The 18796-nt window shown below is 41.0% G+C and overlaps 1 protein-coding gene across 2 annotated transcripts in view; it reads left to right on the top strand.

The window, feature by feature from the left end:
* Nucleotides 1–16930, top strand: part of USP13 (ubiquitin specific peptidase 13) — a 49977-nt gene extending 33047 nt beyond the window's left edge. Inside the window, exons 11-21 of one of the 2 annotated variants that reach the window (XM_002193070.6) lie at nt 2143–2268; nt 4133–4286; nt 5550–5724; nt 6105–6193; nt 6538–6660; nt 8057–8083; nt 8806–8949; nt 9908–10074; nt 10565–10727; nt 12307–12391; nt 12937–16930. In XM_002193070.6, coding sequence (XP_002193106.6) covers nt 2143–2268; nt 4133–4286; nt 5550–5724; nt 6105–6193; nt 6538–6660; nt 8057–8083; nt 8806–8949; nt 9908–10074; nt 10565–10727; nt 12307–12391; nt 12937–13030 — 1347 coding nt within the window. In that variant the 3' untranslated portion in view covers nt 13031–16930. Of the gene's footprint in view, nt 1–2142; nt 2269–4132; nt 4287–5549; nt 5725–6104; nt 6194–6537; nt 6661–8056; nt 8084–8805; nt 8950–9032; nt 9257–9907; nt 10075–10564; nt 10728–12306; nt 12392–12936 lie in introns of those variants that run through there. The other variant, XR_003961897.4, reaches the window with a different exon arrangement.
* Nucleotides 16931–18796: the final 1866 nt, after the last annotated feature.

Below are 18796 nucleotides of genomic sequence, written 5' to 3'. Positions count from 1 at the left end.
GTAGGCATCTACTGACATTTAACTTGTGTTCATTAGTTCAGTTTAATGAAGCTGAAGTTGAATTCATGAAGCATCCTTATCAAGAAATTCAGAGCATATATTAGGATTTGAAACAGCCTTTACAGCTTTTTTTTGCTTTTTGTACTGATGATTTATTTACAGAAAAGGTCAGGTGTAGATATTCTCTCTATTTCTTCACTCTTGGAATACAAATCTATGTTTTTTTCAGGTTGAGGATGCTTTTTTAAATTTTGTTTGCTTAGCATTTTAGACATTAAATGTTTTTAAGTGCTTCTGCTTTGTGTCTATAATATCAATTATTAATTTTACTTTTGTTCCTTTATTTTTTTTTCCCCTTCTACATGCTAAGAAGTTCTCAATCTTTCTGAGCCTTTGGAATTCATCCAAAGTTTTGGGGAGTTGTTGCCTGTAAAAGCATTCATATGAGATCTCCAATGGTCCAGCACAATCTATATTTAGCTAAACTGTTTTGCAACTGTTGATGGGGAAAGTATGCCAGGTATCCAATAAATATTTGTGGTGCTGTGGAGTTGAAATTTTTTACCACAGCAGTTTAGCCTGGAAATGGCAGCATTTTTTTTGGACTTACTTTAGGATTAAAAAGAGACTGAATGCCTAAAGGGTCATCAGCCAGGGCTTGATTTTCTGCTTTGAGCTTTAACATTTCTTCTGGGTTTGGGTTTTTTTTTTCCTTTTATTGTCCTTGAGGTGAGATTGCAAGATTCAATCCTTTTTTTGCAGACTGTCACACATGGCATGCTCCTCTTCATCCTGCTCAAGGGGCTGAGTACAAAGTGTAGAGGTGGAAACAAGGCTTGATTCCAAACTCTCTGCATTATACAGCATTGTGCCACATTCTTGCTTCTGGCATAGGAAGGAGTTATAATGTGAAGTTATAGTGCTTTATAAGCACTTCTCTCTGGGGAGAGAGTGCACTTCTCTCCCCAGTCCTAGTTTTGATGAAAGGCAGCTGAGGACACTGAAGCAATGCATAACCCAGGATGCAGAAATGCCCAGAACATCTCTCTGTCCAAGCCATAGAGACTCTGTCTCTTGATGGGAGCCTTTAAGGATCATCTTGGCCTGATGTGGTTGGTGGTGTACTGCCAAAAATGGAAAAAGCATTTAAAAATGAGAATGTGCTTCTGATTTCAGTTGGTCTAGGAATACTGCACCCTGGTAAAACAAAGAAAAAAATTTACTCTTCCGTATTTTATATTGCCTCCATTTCATGCTGCTTTTTCTATTTTTATATTCATATGACAGTGCAAGACTAATAAGGAATGAAATTGGCTGAGTTTTTAACAGCCTCTGAGAGCTCCTAAAGGTTTTACTTTTGCTTGGATTGTCCAGAAAATTATTTGGGTTTATGAATGGTGAGGGCAAATCTGAGTAATAGCTTCTGACCCCTTCAAAAATGTTATTTGAAAGGCATAATAGCTAGTGTTACCTGTAGAGGATCTGGAATGGTTGGAGAGGTTCTTAAAGTGGTATAAAGGATTAGAAAGTCAAAACCAGGACTGTCTTGGAAGCCAGAGATTTTCTAATTTAGAGCAGTTTGCTCCTGATGTAACTGAATGGCCAAAGGCAGTAAGTTATGGTTTTTCAACATGACCAACACCTGCAAATTGCAAATTCATGTCTGCTCTTAACAACTCACCTGGGAATGCATACTGCACACATTAGTTGTTCTCTGCTTGGTTCTGCACAGCTCTCTGGAAAGGTTTTATCCTGAGAAAAGCTGCCAGCTGACACACCAAAGTGCTTCAATGCTCTGGCACAGGGTTCTGAAAGCAACATCAAATGTTATATAATAATGTAGGCTTTCAGCCTTTCTGAAAACTACTAAGCTTTAAAAACCTCCAGTAATCTCTAAAATGCCAGTTGCCAAAGGACAGGTAGAGTGAGTTCTGTAGGAACTAAGCCATAAGACATATTCTAAACCTCCCCCCGGATCTTGTTTCAGGACCCTTCCCATATTTATTAAAATGGAAAAATAGGTGAAATGGAAGATATCATTCCTCCAGTGCCAGAAATGGGCCATAGATAGATTTAGTGGAGATATTTGGTTCATGACTGAATAAAAATTCCTTTTAAAATGTTTTTTCTCTCTTTATTTAGCCTCAACACAATGGAATATCTCCTCGAATGTTCAAGGCTTTTATAAGTAAAGGCCACCCAGAATTCTCCTCTAACAGACAACAAGACGCACAGGAATTTTTCCTGCATCTTATAAATCTAGTAGAGGTGAGAAAACCTGAATTGCTGCTTCTTTTTCTGGTTATATTAGACAATTAAGGCTAAAGTCTTACACGAGTGGCTTATATTTTAGTTGTATTATTTTTAGCCTTAGATATGTAGAAGGTGGGACTAATTACAATGTATTTTGTTTTAGAAACATTTGCTTTCTTAATGCTTCTTTACTTCAGACTCTTGCATGACCATGAACAGGGCCAGTGGTGCTGATAACAAATATGAAGAGGTCAAGCTTCACTATGCAGGCTATAGGATTCATAAACATATGTGACCTTTTAAATTGCTGTTCCTGTTTACCATATTGAAGTGTGTAATGGAATATTAATGTATTGGGTATTATGATTATTATTGTTATTGTTCCAAATTCATATAATTGTTGGGAGCAAATTAATTACCCTGTCCAGCTGTTTTACAAATCCCAGCTGTACGTTATTGAATCATGGGAGGAAGGATTCCCCTGCTGAAAGCAGAGTGGCTGTTTGTCAGTGGAATATTTCTGTAAAAAGCTTTAGTTCCACCAAGCTCCATCTCAGTGCTGTGTGTGAAGGAATCATACTGTGAATTTTAATGCTGTCTTTCTGAAAAGGAATTTACAAATACATGCAGTTTTGATGTAAAGCATTTCTTGTCTACCCTTCCTCCCTCGTTTTCCCATTTTCCCCAAGAATCGAGCCTATTTATTCATGTGTTCAGTCTCTAGATGAAGTTACTCACATTTGTATGCATAATGTTCCACATCCCTAAATGCGTGTACTGATTATAGGGTGGTTAGAGGAGACTTTTCTGTTTCTTGCCTGATAAGGGGCATTAACATGAACAACAAAGAGGAGGTATATTATTTGCATGACATTCCCATCTGGATAATGAACTACAAGTTTCTTGTTCTGTTTCAGTGCACATTCAGAGTGGTAGGAGCAATTCTATTTGATGAGAGGATGCTCCATGTTATTTATCTGAGCTTTCTTTCTTTCCTGTAACATGCCACCTTCCTGCCTTCTGTTCACCTTGACTCAGGTTCTTGGGGTACATACCCTGCAAGTTCTGTGTGTAGAAAGATGCTGCTGTGAGTGCAGAAATTGTGGATTTTGGTGGTTTTCTCTGTAGGTGCCAGAGCTCTGCACGCAATCCAGTGTGAGCTGAGCTGCCTGATCAGTGTCTTTGTGCTTGCCTTAAAACAACCAGCAGATTTTGGGTCTTCTAATCATTTTAGTGATCACCACATGTCAATTTTTTTGCTTCTTTTCTTTGCTAAGATTGGGATTAAATCACAAGATAGATGGTATTTCTTGTTTGGATTTAGATGTTTATTAATCCTTATCTACATTATAGTCTTACAAGTTGTGAGTTTTACAGTACTTCTTTCTAACAAGGTAAAAATGAAGTTGTATCTTTTTCTCTGCAAGGCTTTTTAAGGATAAACTGTGTAATTAAGAAATGACACCTAAATTATTTTTACTTTTAAGATAATAACTAACTACTTGTGCTCTGCAATGGGGACTTTTTATCCAATTACCCAATACTACTTAAACCTATGAAGAAGAAGGTGAAGAAGAAGGTAAAGAAGAAGGACTAGCTTCTGCTTTAAAACTTTCACTTTGCTTTATATATATTACTACATTCTAAAACCTTTAACTCTAGTATTTGCACTATGTGATATTACACACTGCTATCCAAACTACACACTCATAATCTCAGTTCTACCATTCAATTTTGGAAGCTTTCTCTACGCCTTCAGGCTTCACTAAAATGCAGTGTTCTCATGGGGGTCAGTGTCTGTCAGCACAGAAAGTCTAAAATTCGTGGCACCCAGGGTTCCAGCAGGCACAGAAGTGACTTGGGGTGCTGTCCCCTTCAGAGGAACCCCGTGGGCTCAGAGAACCCCAGCGATGTTTTCCGGTTCCTGGTGGAGGAGCGCACGCAGTGCTGCCAGTCCAGGAAGGTGCGCTACACCGAGAGGGTGGACTACATCATGCAGCTCCCTGTGGCCATGGAGGCAGCTATAAACAAAGGTAAAGGAGCAAACTGCTCTGCTTGACCCAGGGATGTGCCACATTGTGCCCAGAGATCCCCACCAGCACTGAATCTCCTTCGTCCTGCACAGTAAAACAGTTTGGGAAAACTTCTTCATTATAAAAATGAACTGAACATACTAGCTAATTAATGTATTTTAAAAGCACACACAAAAAACCCTGAAACCAAAACCCTAAATCTGCTTTAGGAGATTTAGGAGCAGGTTATAAAATCTAATGTGGTAATAGAGAATAGGAGTATAAGGTAGTTCGTCATCTATAAATCTAAAATACATAATTTAGATGTTCTGGGCTTTAGGGGAGGAGGGCGAGTGGGTGTTGATTTGATAAGCAGGAGTGTTTTTTCTCTCCTGTGAAAAGCATCCTTGGTTTTAAAGGAGAAAATGGCCAAGGAGGCTTGAAGACTTGGGAGTAGGATGGAGGCACTGACAAGTTGTGGTTGCATCTGCAATCAGTGCTGAAGACCTTTGCAGAATAACATAATAAATGTATGCTTGAGGTAGAAGTGAAGGGGGCATCACAGGAACATGAAAGGATATGTGCTTCTGATTTCCTACATAATCTGAGCATTTAAAATATTTTAAAACCAGAAGGTTCTATTTTGATTGTTTGATGAGATCCTATGAAATACCACAAGGCAGAGAATTCTGCCTTCTTTTTACTTACTTAGCCTACAGTTCCTTGCACTGGACATGAAGTTTTGGAGAACTTTTCTTTCTTTGTTCATCAGTTTCAGTGCTGACTCTGTTGCTTATAAAAGAACATGTTATTTCCAGGTAATGACTCAGGAGACAGATTAGTTTGTGAATTTACCATATGGCACTGCTCAGCTTACCAGTGTCAAGACTTTTTCTAGATCATACATAATCCTGGCCTGTCTAAAAAGTCAGATGACACAGATAGACAGCAATAACTTTCCAACTCAGATTGAACTCTGATAAAGTGGGTGTGTGGCATTACTGTTCACACAGGATTTTGGCTGTTGTGGCAAAGTTTTCGTACCTGTGTCCTGGTATTTCCAGTTCTGTGTTTTCACTATGAACAGAAACATCAGAGATGTGGCTGTAAGTGTAGCTCCTGATCCCAGTGCAGACAAAAAGACTTGATGTTTACCTTAAAGTATGTAAAACTTTTATTGCTAAGTAGGTTTTTGCATTTCTAAAACTTACAAAAATAAGCCTGATGAAGAACACATAACCATGACAATGTTCATTAGCTTCTAGTGTTGTGTGTATTTCTCAGATGAATTAATTGCCTATGAATTGAAGAGGCGAGAAGCAGAAGCTGCAAGGAGACCTCTGCCAGAGCTGGTCCGTGCCAAGATCCCATTTAGTGCTTGTCTGCAGGCCTTTTCTGAACCAAGCAACGTAGAGGATTTCTGGAGCAGTGCCCTTCAAGCAAAATCTGCAGGAGTTAAGTAAGTGTGTGTCTGGCTGCTTGTTAAAAGCTGTGCTCTGTGCTTATCTTGCTACTTGGATGTGGTGCAGAGAGAAACACACAAATGCTCAGTGAGCTCTGGCATCACATTAGTGTTAGGGCTCATCAATGTGATGTGCAGACCAAGCCTTGCAAGAGTTGTAATGATGAACTGAGCAGGAAATGAATTGTTCTCAATGGTCAGGCTCCAAGAAGCGACACACTCTGGTTGTTGAGAGCTTGAACTTGAAATGCTTGTAGGGTTGGATCCTTGGTATCAACCAGCAATAGCTCATCTCAGTGTGCATTAGGTACTGGGATCTGTGCTGCTGGGGATTCTGTTGCTTGATTTCAATGAATTGTGTTTCTTGTCCTTCCCAGGACTTCCCGTTTTGCTTCCTTTCCTGAGTACTTAGTGGTGCAGATAAAGAAATTCACCTTTGGCCTTGACTGGATACCCAAAAAGCTTGGTATGTGCTTTTTTTATTTACCTTTCTATCCCAGATAATTAATAACATGTGCACACCTGACTCAAGTCTTAAGTTTGTACTGTGAAGATCCTTATTGAATCTTCTTCCCTTTTACAAAAAATTTAACCAGTCCATCAGGTCTGTGGAGCTAAAACACATTTTCATGTAATCTGAGCTAGTTAAATTGTGCTTTGGCATTCCAAATTTCTCCAAGAGCTCTTTTCAGGAGAATCCTGGCTGTTCCTGTAGCTTGAGTACCAGAGTCCCCTCTCTGAAGGGGTAGGTTGCACCATAAGATTGTTTTGCTGGCTGCTGGAGCTTAGCCCATTTCTCTGCCCTTGCAGATGTTTCTATTGACATGCCAGATTTCCTGGATATCAGTCACCTTCGGGCCAGGGGGCTCCAGCCAGGAGAAGAGGAACTCCCAGACATTGCTCCTCCCATTGTCATTCCTGATGATCCAAAAGGTATTTGCTGACTTACTCTCCCCTGTATTTCCCTTTCCTTCCAGCACACAGGGATTCTCTTGAACTATGAACAAAACCCAGCTCTGTACTTCTGTAATTGAAGACTCTTACAACACCCCACAGCCTTTTTTCATCCCTACTGGACAACCCTAGTTCTTCCAGCTTTTCTATTTTGGGAATTTATTATAGAATCACAGAGTTTTTTGAGTTGGAAGGGATCTTAAAGATCGTCTAAAGCCTCTTGCCATGGGTAGGGACGCCTTTCCCTTGAAATTTGATAATTGATGTTGCTGTCCTTGTCTCCAGGGAACCTTCAGTGGATGTCCATGACTCCCTTGGAGTAAAGTCCCTGTTCCCTTCCCAGGCCCAGCACAGTACAACAATACTTAATACACAAAGGACTACAGCTTAAGAGAACAGCTTTCCAGGCATAGGCTAAGACTCTAAATTGTATTTATTTTAAAAATACAGGAATTGTTAGGCCCTAGCAGCTGTGCCTGCATTCAGTCCTCATCTCTGGAAGTACATGGGCTGCATTGAAAAAAGCTCTGTCTCAAGGAAAAGATGGCAAACAGCTGACTATAATGTTTGTGGAGAAGAAAGAAAGAGGAGTGATTAAAATGCTATGCTGGTTCTTTTTTCCTTAAATACTGTTTCTTTTATGCTAAAGTTCAGAAACAAGAATATTAAATATCCTCCTTCTTTATTCCCTGGGTTTCCCCTGGAGAATCAAATGGTTTATGGCAAGTAAAATCATGTTTTTATGGTGTGACCTTAGACCCAGGTGGCTGCACTTTCCCCAAATGACTGTAGTTTGAGTGCCTCAGTATTTAATATGAAGCCAGTAATGCAGCTGCTCTCATGACATGAGTGCCCCCATTTGCCTGGATATTCATAATGGTGGCAGAATACCATGCTGTATGTATGTGAAAGAGAGCTAGTACCTGAAATTGTGTGCAGAGCAAGGGTATGACAAATTTCAATTCTCTAAAGGTTTTAATTCGATCCCATATCTAGTTAACTTCCTCATGAAGGCCTGTACCTTCTTACCCTCAGGCGGAATGGTCTGACCTAGTTTTAGTGCAAATGCATAGGTGATGGTGATTTATTTTTAAGATTCTTGCTTAGGTCAGCCATCAGCTTTATTTCCTACTGATTTATGGTATCAGTGTCACTTTGCTCTGAACTGAGTTAGGGAAAACAATTAGACCAGAAATATCCCTGCTTAATTCATGGCAAAACCATCAGGGAAGTAAGGATGATACTGCCCTGTCTCCTTGAGGTCAAATATTTCTATGAGTTTAAAAATATGGATTTGTTTTACCCATATGGATCTACTGAGCCTTCATGTATGTCCTTTTCCCTGTTTTTTTTTTTTTCCATTGTTAATTTTCAGATCACATGGCGAACCATTTCATGGAGTGTACGTATCTCATTTTTCTACTTTTAAAAAAATTGTTACGCTTTTGCTCAGCTAATGGCTTCTGTCTCTTCATAGAGATGCATGAAGCCTTGCTCTGCATGCTTCCAAACAAAAGCTGATTTCTGTGCTTGTTCAGTGTTTAGTTCCATGTGTGCAGGACTCTCTTTGAGGGTTAGTATAGCCAGAATATGAGCTGCTCCTCTGCCTGCTGCTGCTCAGGAGGGTCTTACAGTCCTGGGGGTCTCAGCCTCTCAATCCTGGCTCCCTCTGCACTCTTGATCTCCCACAAAGCTGTCTGACCCTGTCATCCAGAGGCTGCCAGATCTGGCAGCTGTTATTTCTCTAACCTGCAAGATCCTGCTTTTGAGAAGGGCTTGGTTTTGGCTGCCATCTCTAGCTGAGCTCAGCCCCTGCCTTTCTCACCCCTTAAAATCTAGTGCTGAGGTGTTTTAAAATAAATGAAGTCCTGTAGGAATTCATCAAGATTTAATGATCTATGTGGGGATCTGTGTCCCTGCTGAGACAAAAGATTATCAGTAAGTCCATAACAACAACTGTAATGCTTTGTACAGGGCTGTTTTCTGATGTCTGTGGGTTTATTGAAGTACTAAACCAAGTCCAAGCATTATGCACTATAATGTATGGCACCATGAGTAACAATAAGAAGTATTATGCAGTGGATGAAATGAGACTTTTATATTTTAGAAGGTCCTTTCTTGCAGCCCTAGATATTGATGAATCCTCAGTTATGCAGCTGGCAGAGATGGGCTTTCCTTTGGAAGCGTGTCGGAAAGCTGTGTACTATACAGGCAACCTGGGGGCTGAAGTTGCTTTCAACTGGATCATTGCACACATGGAAGAACCAGGTCAGTGACTGGAGGGTGTAAGTTAAACTCAGCTCCTGGTTGTGGATTTTGGCAGTCAGTAGAAATTTTATAATGTGTGACAGAGAAACAACGACCCCCCTTCCCCACCTGGAGGTGTGAGTGAATTTTCCTAAGCTGCTCCTGGGATGCGCAGATCTTGACCATTATGTGGTATCCTCTGCCTAGAAGAAGACAACAAACTAAGCTACACCAGAAGTCCTGTCCTCACCACTGGTGTGGGCCAGCTCTGTTTCCACCCTTTGGCTAGGTCCGTGCTGCTAAGGGGGAAGCTGACTTGTGACCAAGTGTAAGTACAAAGAACCCTGTGGTCTGGATGCTTTCCTTCCATATCAGCCTTCTCTAGCTCAGGCTGGAGCATTCATGCCATACTTGGGCTGTCTAGTGATGGACAGGGCTGCTGGATGTTCTCCACTTCCTGTGTTTCATCTGTGCAAAGTTTGGACTCATGACTGAGCACTGAGTGCATCTGAGTACTCCCTTGCCAGGAAACTCCAGATTTGGTTGAGTTCACGCTTCACCATGAGCTTTTGTGTTGCTTGTGTAAATGGGGAATGAGTTTCACTTGGGCTTAGCAGACATTTTCAGATATGGAATCAGTTCATTTTACATCTATGTGCTGGGTTGTCTATTATCCTGATGCCATCATTGCTTCCACACCAATCTTTGCTGCTTTCCTGCAGTTGTTTCACTTCTGCAATGTGCTGAGTTATTCCAGTCTGCTCAGTAGGAGCACCTAGATATTTTGTAAAGTGCACATCCATTTTGTTGTTTTTAAGGCTTTACACACATCTAGTCTGAATTTAGATGCCAGTGAAATGAACTTACATTTATTTCAGGACTGCTTTTGAGGTCCTCTGTGTTGTTTGTTCGTGTTTGTTTTTGACTTTCCAGTTAAGTGAGGCAAAGGAAGGAACTGATGAATGTTTGTTTGTTCCAGACTTCGCTGAGCCATTGGTCATACCTGCATTTGGAGAAGTGGCTTCCAGTGGGGCAGCTGCTTTAGGAGCTGTAGGGTTAGATAACCAGCCTCCTGAAGAGATGGTTGCAATTATCATTTCCATGGGATTCCAAAGGAATCTGGCGATTCAGGCACTGAAGGCAACAGTGAGTTCATGGGTTATTGGTGGCACTGGGGTTCTTTTTCATGTTCTGTGCTTTGTGCATGTGAGTGCTCAGATGCCTTGAAATGTGTGCAAAAATCCAGTTAGTGGATGGTGAGCCTGGAACTATCCTGGCAAGGTGTGGGATGCCTGACTTCTCTGGAGTGGGGAAGGTGCTTTGTGTGTTTCACTGAAATGGTAAAGTGTTGAAGGCAGTGAGGAAAACATACCTGCTTTTACTGCCTGTTGAAAAATAACCTGGATGCCTGGAGACTGTGTATCTGCAAGATAACCTGGGGCAGTGGGTCTTAGTTGTGGGATTATTTCTTTTCCATATATCAAGCTTTGCAGAGTGCTTGCTGAATACTATTTCCAGGGAGGTAGAGGTATCTTAAAATTTTTAAGTGGTGTAAGCATGATCCTTACTCTGTTCAAAGGCAGCGTGGTGTTAAAAAGTGTATTAAAGGCTGCTCTTTTGGTTGCTTGACTGGCAGAACAATAACTTGGAGCGTGCACTAGAGTGGATCTTCAGCCACCCTGACCCTGAGGAAGAAAGTGACCCTGCTTTGGACACGATGGATATGGAGAACAATGCTAATGCCAATATCCTTTCAGAGACAGGGTCAGAGGGACCCAGGATCAAAGATGGCCCTGGAAGTAAGTTCTGCTCCAGCTTAGACCTGGCTGTCATTTTGTTGTGTCACACTTACCCCCTTCATAGAGCTCCTTTCTGTTTTGAAAGTAGTTATTGTGGGTTCTTTTGGACACGATCCAGACAATTTACTTGCAGTCTTGTTTCTGGGGCTGAATGCAGCTCTGTGGGCCACTGAGTTCCGTGGGCTGTGTTTGCTCAGAAAACTCTCAGCTTGGACTCACTGAATAACCAGAGCCCAAAGTTTCTTGCTACCAGAGCACACAAGTCTCTCCTGGCCTAGGTTTACTTTTAGTTCTGTTGCTCTGAGATAAAAAGACAAGGAAAAACTAGAATGTTTAAATCTTCAGAGGCTGAGCAGCCTAAAGACAGCACTGCTGCTGCAGACCACCAGAGTTTCTGTCCTCCTGTGGTCTGCTGGGCAATTTGATAATCCCTTCAACCAAGTTCCTTGTTCACAATAGCACAGGTATAGTTGGTGTCCTGCATGTTTCATTTTCTTTTGGTTGAGATTCTCTGTCACACTGCTGCTAAATAAACCACAAGATGGGGCTAATGTACAGCAGGCAAAGTTGAGAAGAACCTCCTGGAGGTGTCACAGTGCTGGAGTACAAAAGCTCAGTGGTGGTGCCAAGGATGTCACAGAAAGTTTTTTGAAGGGTCTTTAGTGATGAGTTCTAATAACTGTAGTATGTTCTAAACTTCTACTTCTGATCTTGAATGTAAAGGTCTAGGAAAAAAAGAATTACCAGACAATTTGATTTTTGTGTCTGTGGTTGCTACTGTTATATTAACATTATAAATATCAACCTTTAGTCTTTTGGAGACATGGGAAACATTGATTATGGCTAAGTTAAAAAAAAAAAAAAACAAACTTGGAATAATTATTTTTTGTGGTACTTAGCCTTTGTAGACTGAGACCCTTTACTGATAACAAGCACAATTCTGTGAAATAGCTCCAGAAAGCCCTCTCCAGCAAAATCCAGGCCCATGTCTTTATGCAATACCCTGAAAGAAGGTACCCTTTTCGTTTTAGTGATAATTCAGGTGAATGGCATGAATGGGTGGGGTTCAAGAACCAGTGCTGAGCTCTCCAGACACTTTAAGCATAGAAATTGTCCTTGTGTTAAAGGAAGAGCATTCTTTCCTGTCCTCTCATCTATGTGCTGCTGAAATACAAACGTCTGTGTTTTTTGATTTATAGGAGATAAACGTATTTATAGGAGATCACACATATAGAAATAGCTGATTTGTGTGCAGAATGAACTCCCTGTTTGGCACTTTCTGTGGTGCTCTCTGTGAACTGGGACTGAATCTGCTGGTTTTTTCCTAGCAGGGGCTGTGATCACAGCCCTGCTGTATGTGCACAGGTCTCTGTGGGTTTGATTTGGATTGGTTTGATGTTTGACAGTGAATCTGAGCCACTAGTTAAGTTGGGAACATGCTGCAGTGTTAACAGAAACTGAGTTTGGGGATGCAGAGTCTGTGCTGGGAGTGCTTAGCTGGAAAGAACATTTCCCCTGGAGTCATCTTGCAGTGGTAGCAGTGAAAGACTTAGGGTGCCATTTATATTTCTTAAAACAGGGTATGAGCTGTTTGGGTTCATCAGCCACATGGGAACATCCACAATGAGTGGCCACTACGTTTGTCACCTCAGAAAGGAAGGAAGGTGAGTACAGCTGGGAGAGACATGTGGGGTGAGCAAATGTTGGATTGAAGCATCTGTACAGAGCAGGGCATGCTCATGGCAGACAACACAGGCTGTTACTATCTGTAGGTTTCCCACCAAAAAATGAAAATTGTCGCAGATGTGATGAGTCAGTTCTGATCCCACTGAAGTCTGTGGTGAATTGTACCATTGGCTCTCCTGTGCTTGCCATTCCAAATTTCTGTTCAATTTGGGGCATTGGTTCTGTATCTGGCTGAGTTTTTCTGAGCTCTTCCCAGCTTCCTTGTGTTGCTATTATTTGACATTGGGAAATCCCTGATTTTCCTTCATTTGAGCTCTAACTACACATGCCTTTGCACATCCCTCCTCCTTTTCAATTCCTGACTCTGGCAGCTGGTTTGGCTGTTTTTCTGATCCTTTGTTCTCATTGCAATGCCTAATTTTAGATTTTAAACTCTTTTTGAGGTTTGGGTCTGAGAAGTCCCTGATAAACCTGTGGTGATTTTTATATTAATGGAATGTAATCAATCTTGTTTTCCTTTCAGATGGGTGATCTACAACGACCTTAGAGTCTGTGCCTCAGAACGACCTCCCAAAGACCTGGGCTACATTTATTTTTACCACAGGATACCAAGTTAGGCCTCAAAACTATCACCTGGCCTTAAGAAGCCATAAGCCTTTTTAACCTGCCCAAAAAAAGCGTACAATAAAAATCTAAAACCAACAAAAGACCCCTTAACCCTTGGACTGCCAAAAAGCAAACGAAACCATGGGATGTTTATAGTGTATTTAAAAACAATCATTTGATGCCGCCTTAAGTGTTAGAAGATTTCTATTAGGTGCTGTATAGGACATTATTTTAAATTTATACACCTTACAGGCCATGTGGATTTCTGGTGGAGTTTGCAGCTAGTGTGTGGAGAATATGGAAGCTTCAGTGTTGAGCAAAAACCGTTCAGCCCAGCTCCTGCCTGTCCTGTCCATGCATCCCTTGAAGACCACAAACAAATATTTGTTCTTTGGTGCCTGGGAGCCTGTGTTTTCATCCAGAGTCCAGATCATGTAGAGAAATCATTTGAAGGGAGAGGGTTGGTGGCTGTTCTTCAAAGCAGAATGTCCTTTTTCAGAGATTATTTTCAGTGCAGTGAGAAAGGTCAGCTGAAGTTGTATCTGTTGGAATTCAGTGGTACACTATCTCGATATGACTTTTCCAGGCTTAAGCCTAAGAGACTAATGGAGATGGGAGCAATCTCCTGTTGGTGCCCTCTACATCTTTTGCCAAAGAGAAATTTTATTTTTGCAGACATAGGTTTCTTCATCTTCACTTGAATGTTCATTTTGTAGGTTCTACCAGCAGATTCAGGATTACAGATGGCTAAAAGTAGCAGACTTTCTGACTATGAAATTAAATGCACACCCTCAGGAAAGGCAAGGCTGTTATTTAAAATTTGTTTTCTTATGAAGGAGGTAAAGAAGAGTTTAATGTTCCATTACATTTATGTCAGGGAAATTTGTATCCAGACCACTCATATTCCATCTGAAATCAACTCCCTGACAAAGCACTCGCAGTGCAATCCTGCTTTCTGCTAAAGATTACTTAAATATTGACTTTCATATCTCAGTGGGGAAAATTGCTTAGTAAGTTTTCTGATTTATTGATTTACTCCTCTCTTCCTCAGTTAAAATACCAAACCAAAACAACAACCAAGAACAACAAAAAAAAAACCCCAAAAAAAACCCCAACAAAACAAAACAAAAAACCCCACAATAAACCCCCCCTTCAATTGATATTTTTGTTTTCTTTAAACTTGCAAATGCATCAATAAGTTGATCTCTTCAACAGACGCCTTCTAAAAGGGGTTTGATATCTCTAGCAGGGATGATGGGGTGGGTAGGCAGGGGCTGGCCTATCCTGTCTTTTTTTTTTTTTTTTTAGTGTTATCTAAGTGTTTTTCACAGGTGAGAACACATATGTGGGATTTAAAATTATATTTGAAAACACTCATTCTAAAACAATTACAATGGTGAGTGCAAAACCTTTCATGATTCTAAAAAAAGAACAAACCCAAAGGTTCACAGTGTTGGACACTGCTTAGAGGCTGCTGCTGGAGTTGCCTTGTACAATGTTACCAAGTCCTCAAAATAAATTGCAGCAGTCAAAAAAAAAAAAAAAATCTTTTTTTGCAGAGTGCAGGAGAGCCAGAGAAGTGTCATTGCACTTTCTTTGCTTTTAGTGCCTGTAAGTTTTAATAGCAAATTTCAGGCAGCTACACACTACAAAGGAGTACCAAAATTAAACATCTGTTTATGAGAAGGGAATTTTAGTTTTTGCATTGTCTGGGGAAATATAATTCTCCCTCTGCTCATGAAGCCTCACACAAAGCCAAAAAATGCTGTTGATATTTTAATCAGGTTTTGATCTTAAAAGATTGTGAGAGAACCTCCAGTGCAATAATTTTGTAGAGTGTAAAGGTGTCTAATTTCTGGGAGAGCTCCCTGCACTTAGAGCTCTTTTGGACACATTAGTGCAGTGTCCTGGCACATTAATGAGTGGCCCCTGTGAGATTCAGCTGCCTTGTGCTTATTGAGCCACCAGTTCTGGATGAAATAAAAGCTGCCAGTAATTTCTTTGCTTCTTCCAGATTTTGGATATTTGAGGACTTCACCAGAAAGTGACAGGTTTGAAAATGGGATCAGCAAATTATGCAGTGATACATCTTCTATTTAAAGTGAAAGAGCAAAACTTCTGTATATCTGTGTGTTTCTTCATTCTGGCAGTAGAAAAAGGAGAAAAGGCCTTTTTTCTCCCCTTCCTTTAATTTTTAATTTTTTTTTTTAATTCCCATGTATATTCAAAAGAAGTTCAACGCAGCTTCCCTCTTGCCTCATGAACTTAAAGGGCTATTTAGAAACCACCAAAATCTGGTGATTGCTGCCTTTTTATTTAGAAATGTTGTGTAAATAAAGGCCAATTGAGTAACTCCCATGTTCATTACCCAGCTGGAATCATGGCTGGTCCTTGTAGGATCAAGGATGGAGCTGGAATCTTGCAAACTAATGTGGTGCATCCCAGAACTGTGATGTTTGTGGAGCTGCCTGGTCTCAGGAGGCACACTGGGAGGGTGACAAACTGGAATTGGTGGTTGGAAGGAGAGGGCCCTTGGCTGGCTGTGCTGGGTTAATTGGAGCAGCTCAGCTCCTGGACTTCTTTTCAGTTCATCACTTTTGTGTTTTGCCTGCAACCAAAGTTAGTCAGGATTGCAGGTTTTCTAGAATTTAGCAGTTAAATATATGTTAGAAGTTCTTCAGTCAGGTGCTTGAGGAATTACTTTATTCTCTCCAAAAACAGTGGCCTCCCTCTTTTTTTCAAGTGGCTGGTTAAATTGTCTCCCTTTTGTGATGGGTGTTGTGTGAAGAACACAGTGGAAGAGCAGGATGTAAACTCCTCAGCCTAATGAGGGGGAAAGAAGTTTTTGTGAGTTGTGGGTTTTTTAAACTCCAGCATTGCAGAAGCCCCACTCAAACAGACTGAACTGGAGAGATGACTGATCTGCCAGGCTGTGCCTGCTGCAATCTGAATGTGCTGAATGGTGCCAGGGCACAGCCTGGGCACACTCCCTGTGTCTGGGTGCTGGAGGCTCCCTGAGCTGGGACCTTCTTGACAAAAAAGAATGGAGGAAGAAAAAATCACTGTGAGCTGTTTGAGACAATCTGACCTGAGAATCATGTCAAGCCAGGACCTGGCAGTAAATAATGCTCTTATTTCTCAGACTTATTTTTAGTTTATTGTATGATATATTTAGGTTAGGAGATAGGAAGGAAGAAAAACTCAATAACTTTTCCTTGATTTCTTCTTCTCCTCTCATTCCTAGCAGCATGCTGGATCCTTAGACTCCTCATTCTGAGTCCTTCTCTCCTGTCTCAAGACACATGTAGATACAAACTCCTATTTAATCTTCCTAGCTAAAATATAAAAATTTAATTTATTTAGACGTGTAGTTTTAAAATAAGTGTAGATGTTTCTGAACTCCCAGTCACTTATGACTCCACTGGGTTCAGTGCCATTACCTCTGACTGACTTTGTTGTAAGTGAAACCAACATCAGCCCAGTTCTTTGATTCAGACAGCCTCCACCAGGTCACAGAACACATTCAGAATGTGGATGCATCCATCCAGAGCTCATTAGATTCAGAAACCTCTCCAACTGGTTCCTTTTGTTCTCCATCCTGGCAGCAGCCATTTTTATCCTTTTTGCTGTTCTCATGCATTGGAAGTCTATGCAAAATATGTAACTGGACATTTTATTGTTTTCCCTGTTGCCCTTCCTACCCTAATGGCTGAGATTGGTGTCTGATTTCTGCTCAGTCTTCAGTGGTTTTACTGTTGTATCCTGGAAGTGTCTGTCCTGGTTTACTTTGCACCATTCAGAGTTGTTTGCTTGAAGCACTGTAAACTTTCTGGAGAGTTTTTGTCTGAGATGAGAAAGGCTGTGAATGACGTTGTTGCAACCGTTTTAAATTAAAAAGAAATATTCTCACATCTGGTGACTGTGTGGATTCTTGCTTCTTTATTCCTGTCTGAACTGAAGAGGAATAGACACAATGTGTTTTGATGCTGTTACTCTTTGTGTTCACATTTGGTGTTTTACTTAAAAAGACCCTGCACAGGGAGCAGAGAGGTTTGTGAGAGTCTTGATTTCTTGTGACTCCTGGCATTTCTGTGGATTAAAAAAAAAAAAAAGTAAAATCCCCAAGCTCTGAGTGGATATACAACATGTCAAAAAATAGAAAACAGGTTTTAAGTTAGATTGGTTTGTTTGCTTTTAACTATTAGGCCTGCTGATGTTCTTTGATCACAAGAGTTGGCAATGCTTGTGTGGAATAGTGCTGTCATTTCACTGCAAATTTCTGCTTTATCATGGTCTGTAATTCCTCATACTCAGAAATTTCTTCTGCTGCTTAGTAAAGGAGATGTCTGTCTTCTTTGTAAGGACTTTACATAGAAATGTGACTTTTGGGACTCTGGTAGATGCAGTAGGCTGAAAAAGAGACTGAAGGGGTAACAGCTTTTTATAGGACCAAGGGACCAGCAACTGGAGGAGAGGTAAGAGGTAAATCTGCTGGGCTCAGTGACACTTCTTGACATAGAAGTAGAGGTGCCATGTTGAGTGATAAGAAGTGTAGAGATGGTTCAGCTTCTGAAGTCTAAACTTAATGATCTGTTTTGGTTTCTCTTCTATCCCAGATGTCCTTTGTGACCATGGCAACTCAAGCCAGGCTGCTCACACCCCTTGTGGCAACTGGAAGAGGTCGAGAGTGGCTCCCTGTAGAAGCTAACTGGCTCTGTTCAGAAGTTCCAGGAATTTCCTGTATAGGATTTGTCCCTGCTGGTTGTTGCAGACTGTTTGTGGGAGGCAGTTTTGGGTAACTGACAAATTCCCACCCTCTGCTCCCCCTCACTGAAGTGGGAAGTTGCATCTTTGTGTCCCTCAGGTGTTCTACAAGCCTAACCCAAATAAGGGCAGCCGTGGTGGAAGACAAATGCTATAAAATTATTGAAAACAGTTACTGCATGACTGACAGCTGTTTAGAGTGGGTGATTATGTTTTCAGATGTCTTTACCAGGGATTTTTGAGCAGTTTTTATGCATGGATTTGGTATTGATGCTTTTCTCTCACTGACTTTGGCTTTAGGACAGCAGTGCTGGGTTCCTGATGTGAAGCACATAACCAAAGGATTTTCCTTCTGCTGCTTTGTCAGTGCATTTGCCAAAAAGAATTAAACTAGCTTTAATCTCCCAGCAAAACACACCAGTGTCGAGAGCCCATGGTTAACTTTGTCCTAACCTAAGGGTTAGTGGGGTTTGTGTGTCTGTTCCCTTTTGTTCCTTGTGGAAGGTTCTGGTCAAAACCATAGGTTTTAGCCAGTTGTTTTTTCTGACAGAGCTTTCCTTCTGCAGGCAAACCATGGCTGTGTGTTCTGTTTGCTTTCTGGGGCAGTCCCCATGTCCATGGAGAGAGTCCTGCTTTTCCCATGGCGCGGTGCTGTCACTGTCACAGCCCCTCATTGCTCATCAGCTTTTCTGTCCACAGCAGCACACAGGAATTTTTATCCCTCGTGTCTGTGCTTATGTTGGTGTCTCACAGCAAAAGCAGAGAGTAGGAATGGCATCATCCTTGTCAGCACTTTCACCTCATCCCGTGAAGGACAGAACTGGAAAATGCTGAGAGCCAACTCCTATGGTGGTATGTGGGAAATTGCTTGAGTAGTGATTTCAGTCACTGCATGTTGGTTTGCTTTTCATAAAGGTTGGTTTGTGATATTATTACTTCTGTTTTAATTATTGTACGGTCTTCAGGAAAAAATCTTATCTACTTTTTTTCCATTTTTCTCATACGAGCTGTAT

Source organism: Taeniopygia guttata, chromosome 9, assembly GCF_048771995.1.
Source record: "Taeniopygia guttata chromosome 9, bTaeGut7.mat, whole genome shotgun sequence".
Lineage (NCBI taxonomy): Eukaryota > Metazoa > Chordata > Aves > Passeriformes > Estrildidae > Taeniopygia > Taeniopygia guttata.
Note: the sequence above shows the minus strand (reverse complement) of the source record. Positions and strands in the feature narration are given on the sequence as shown.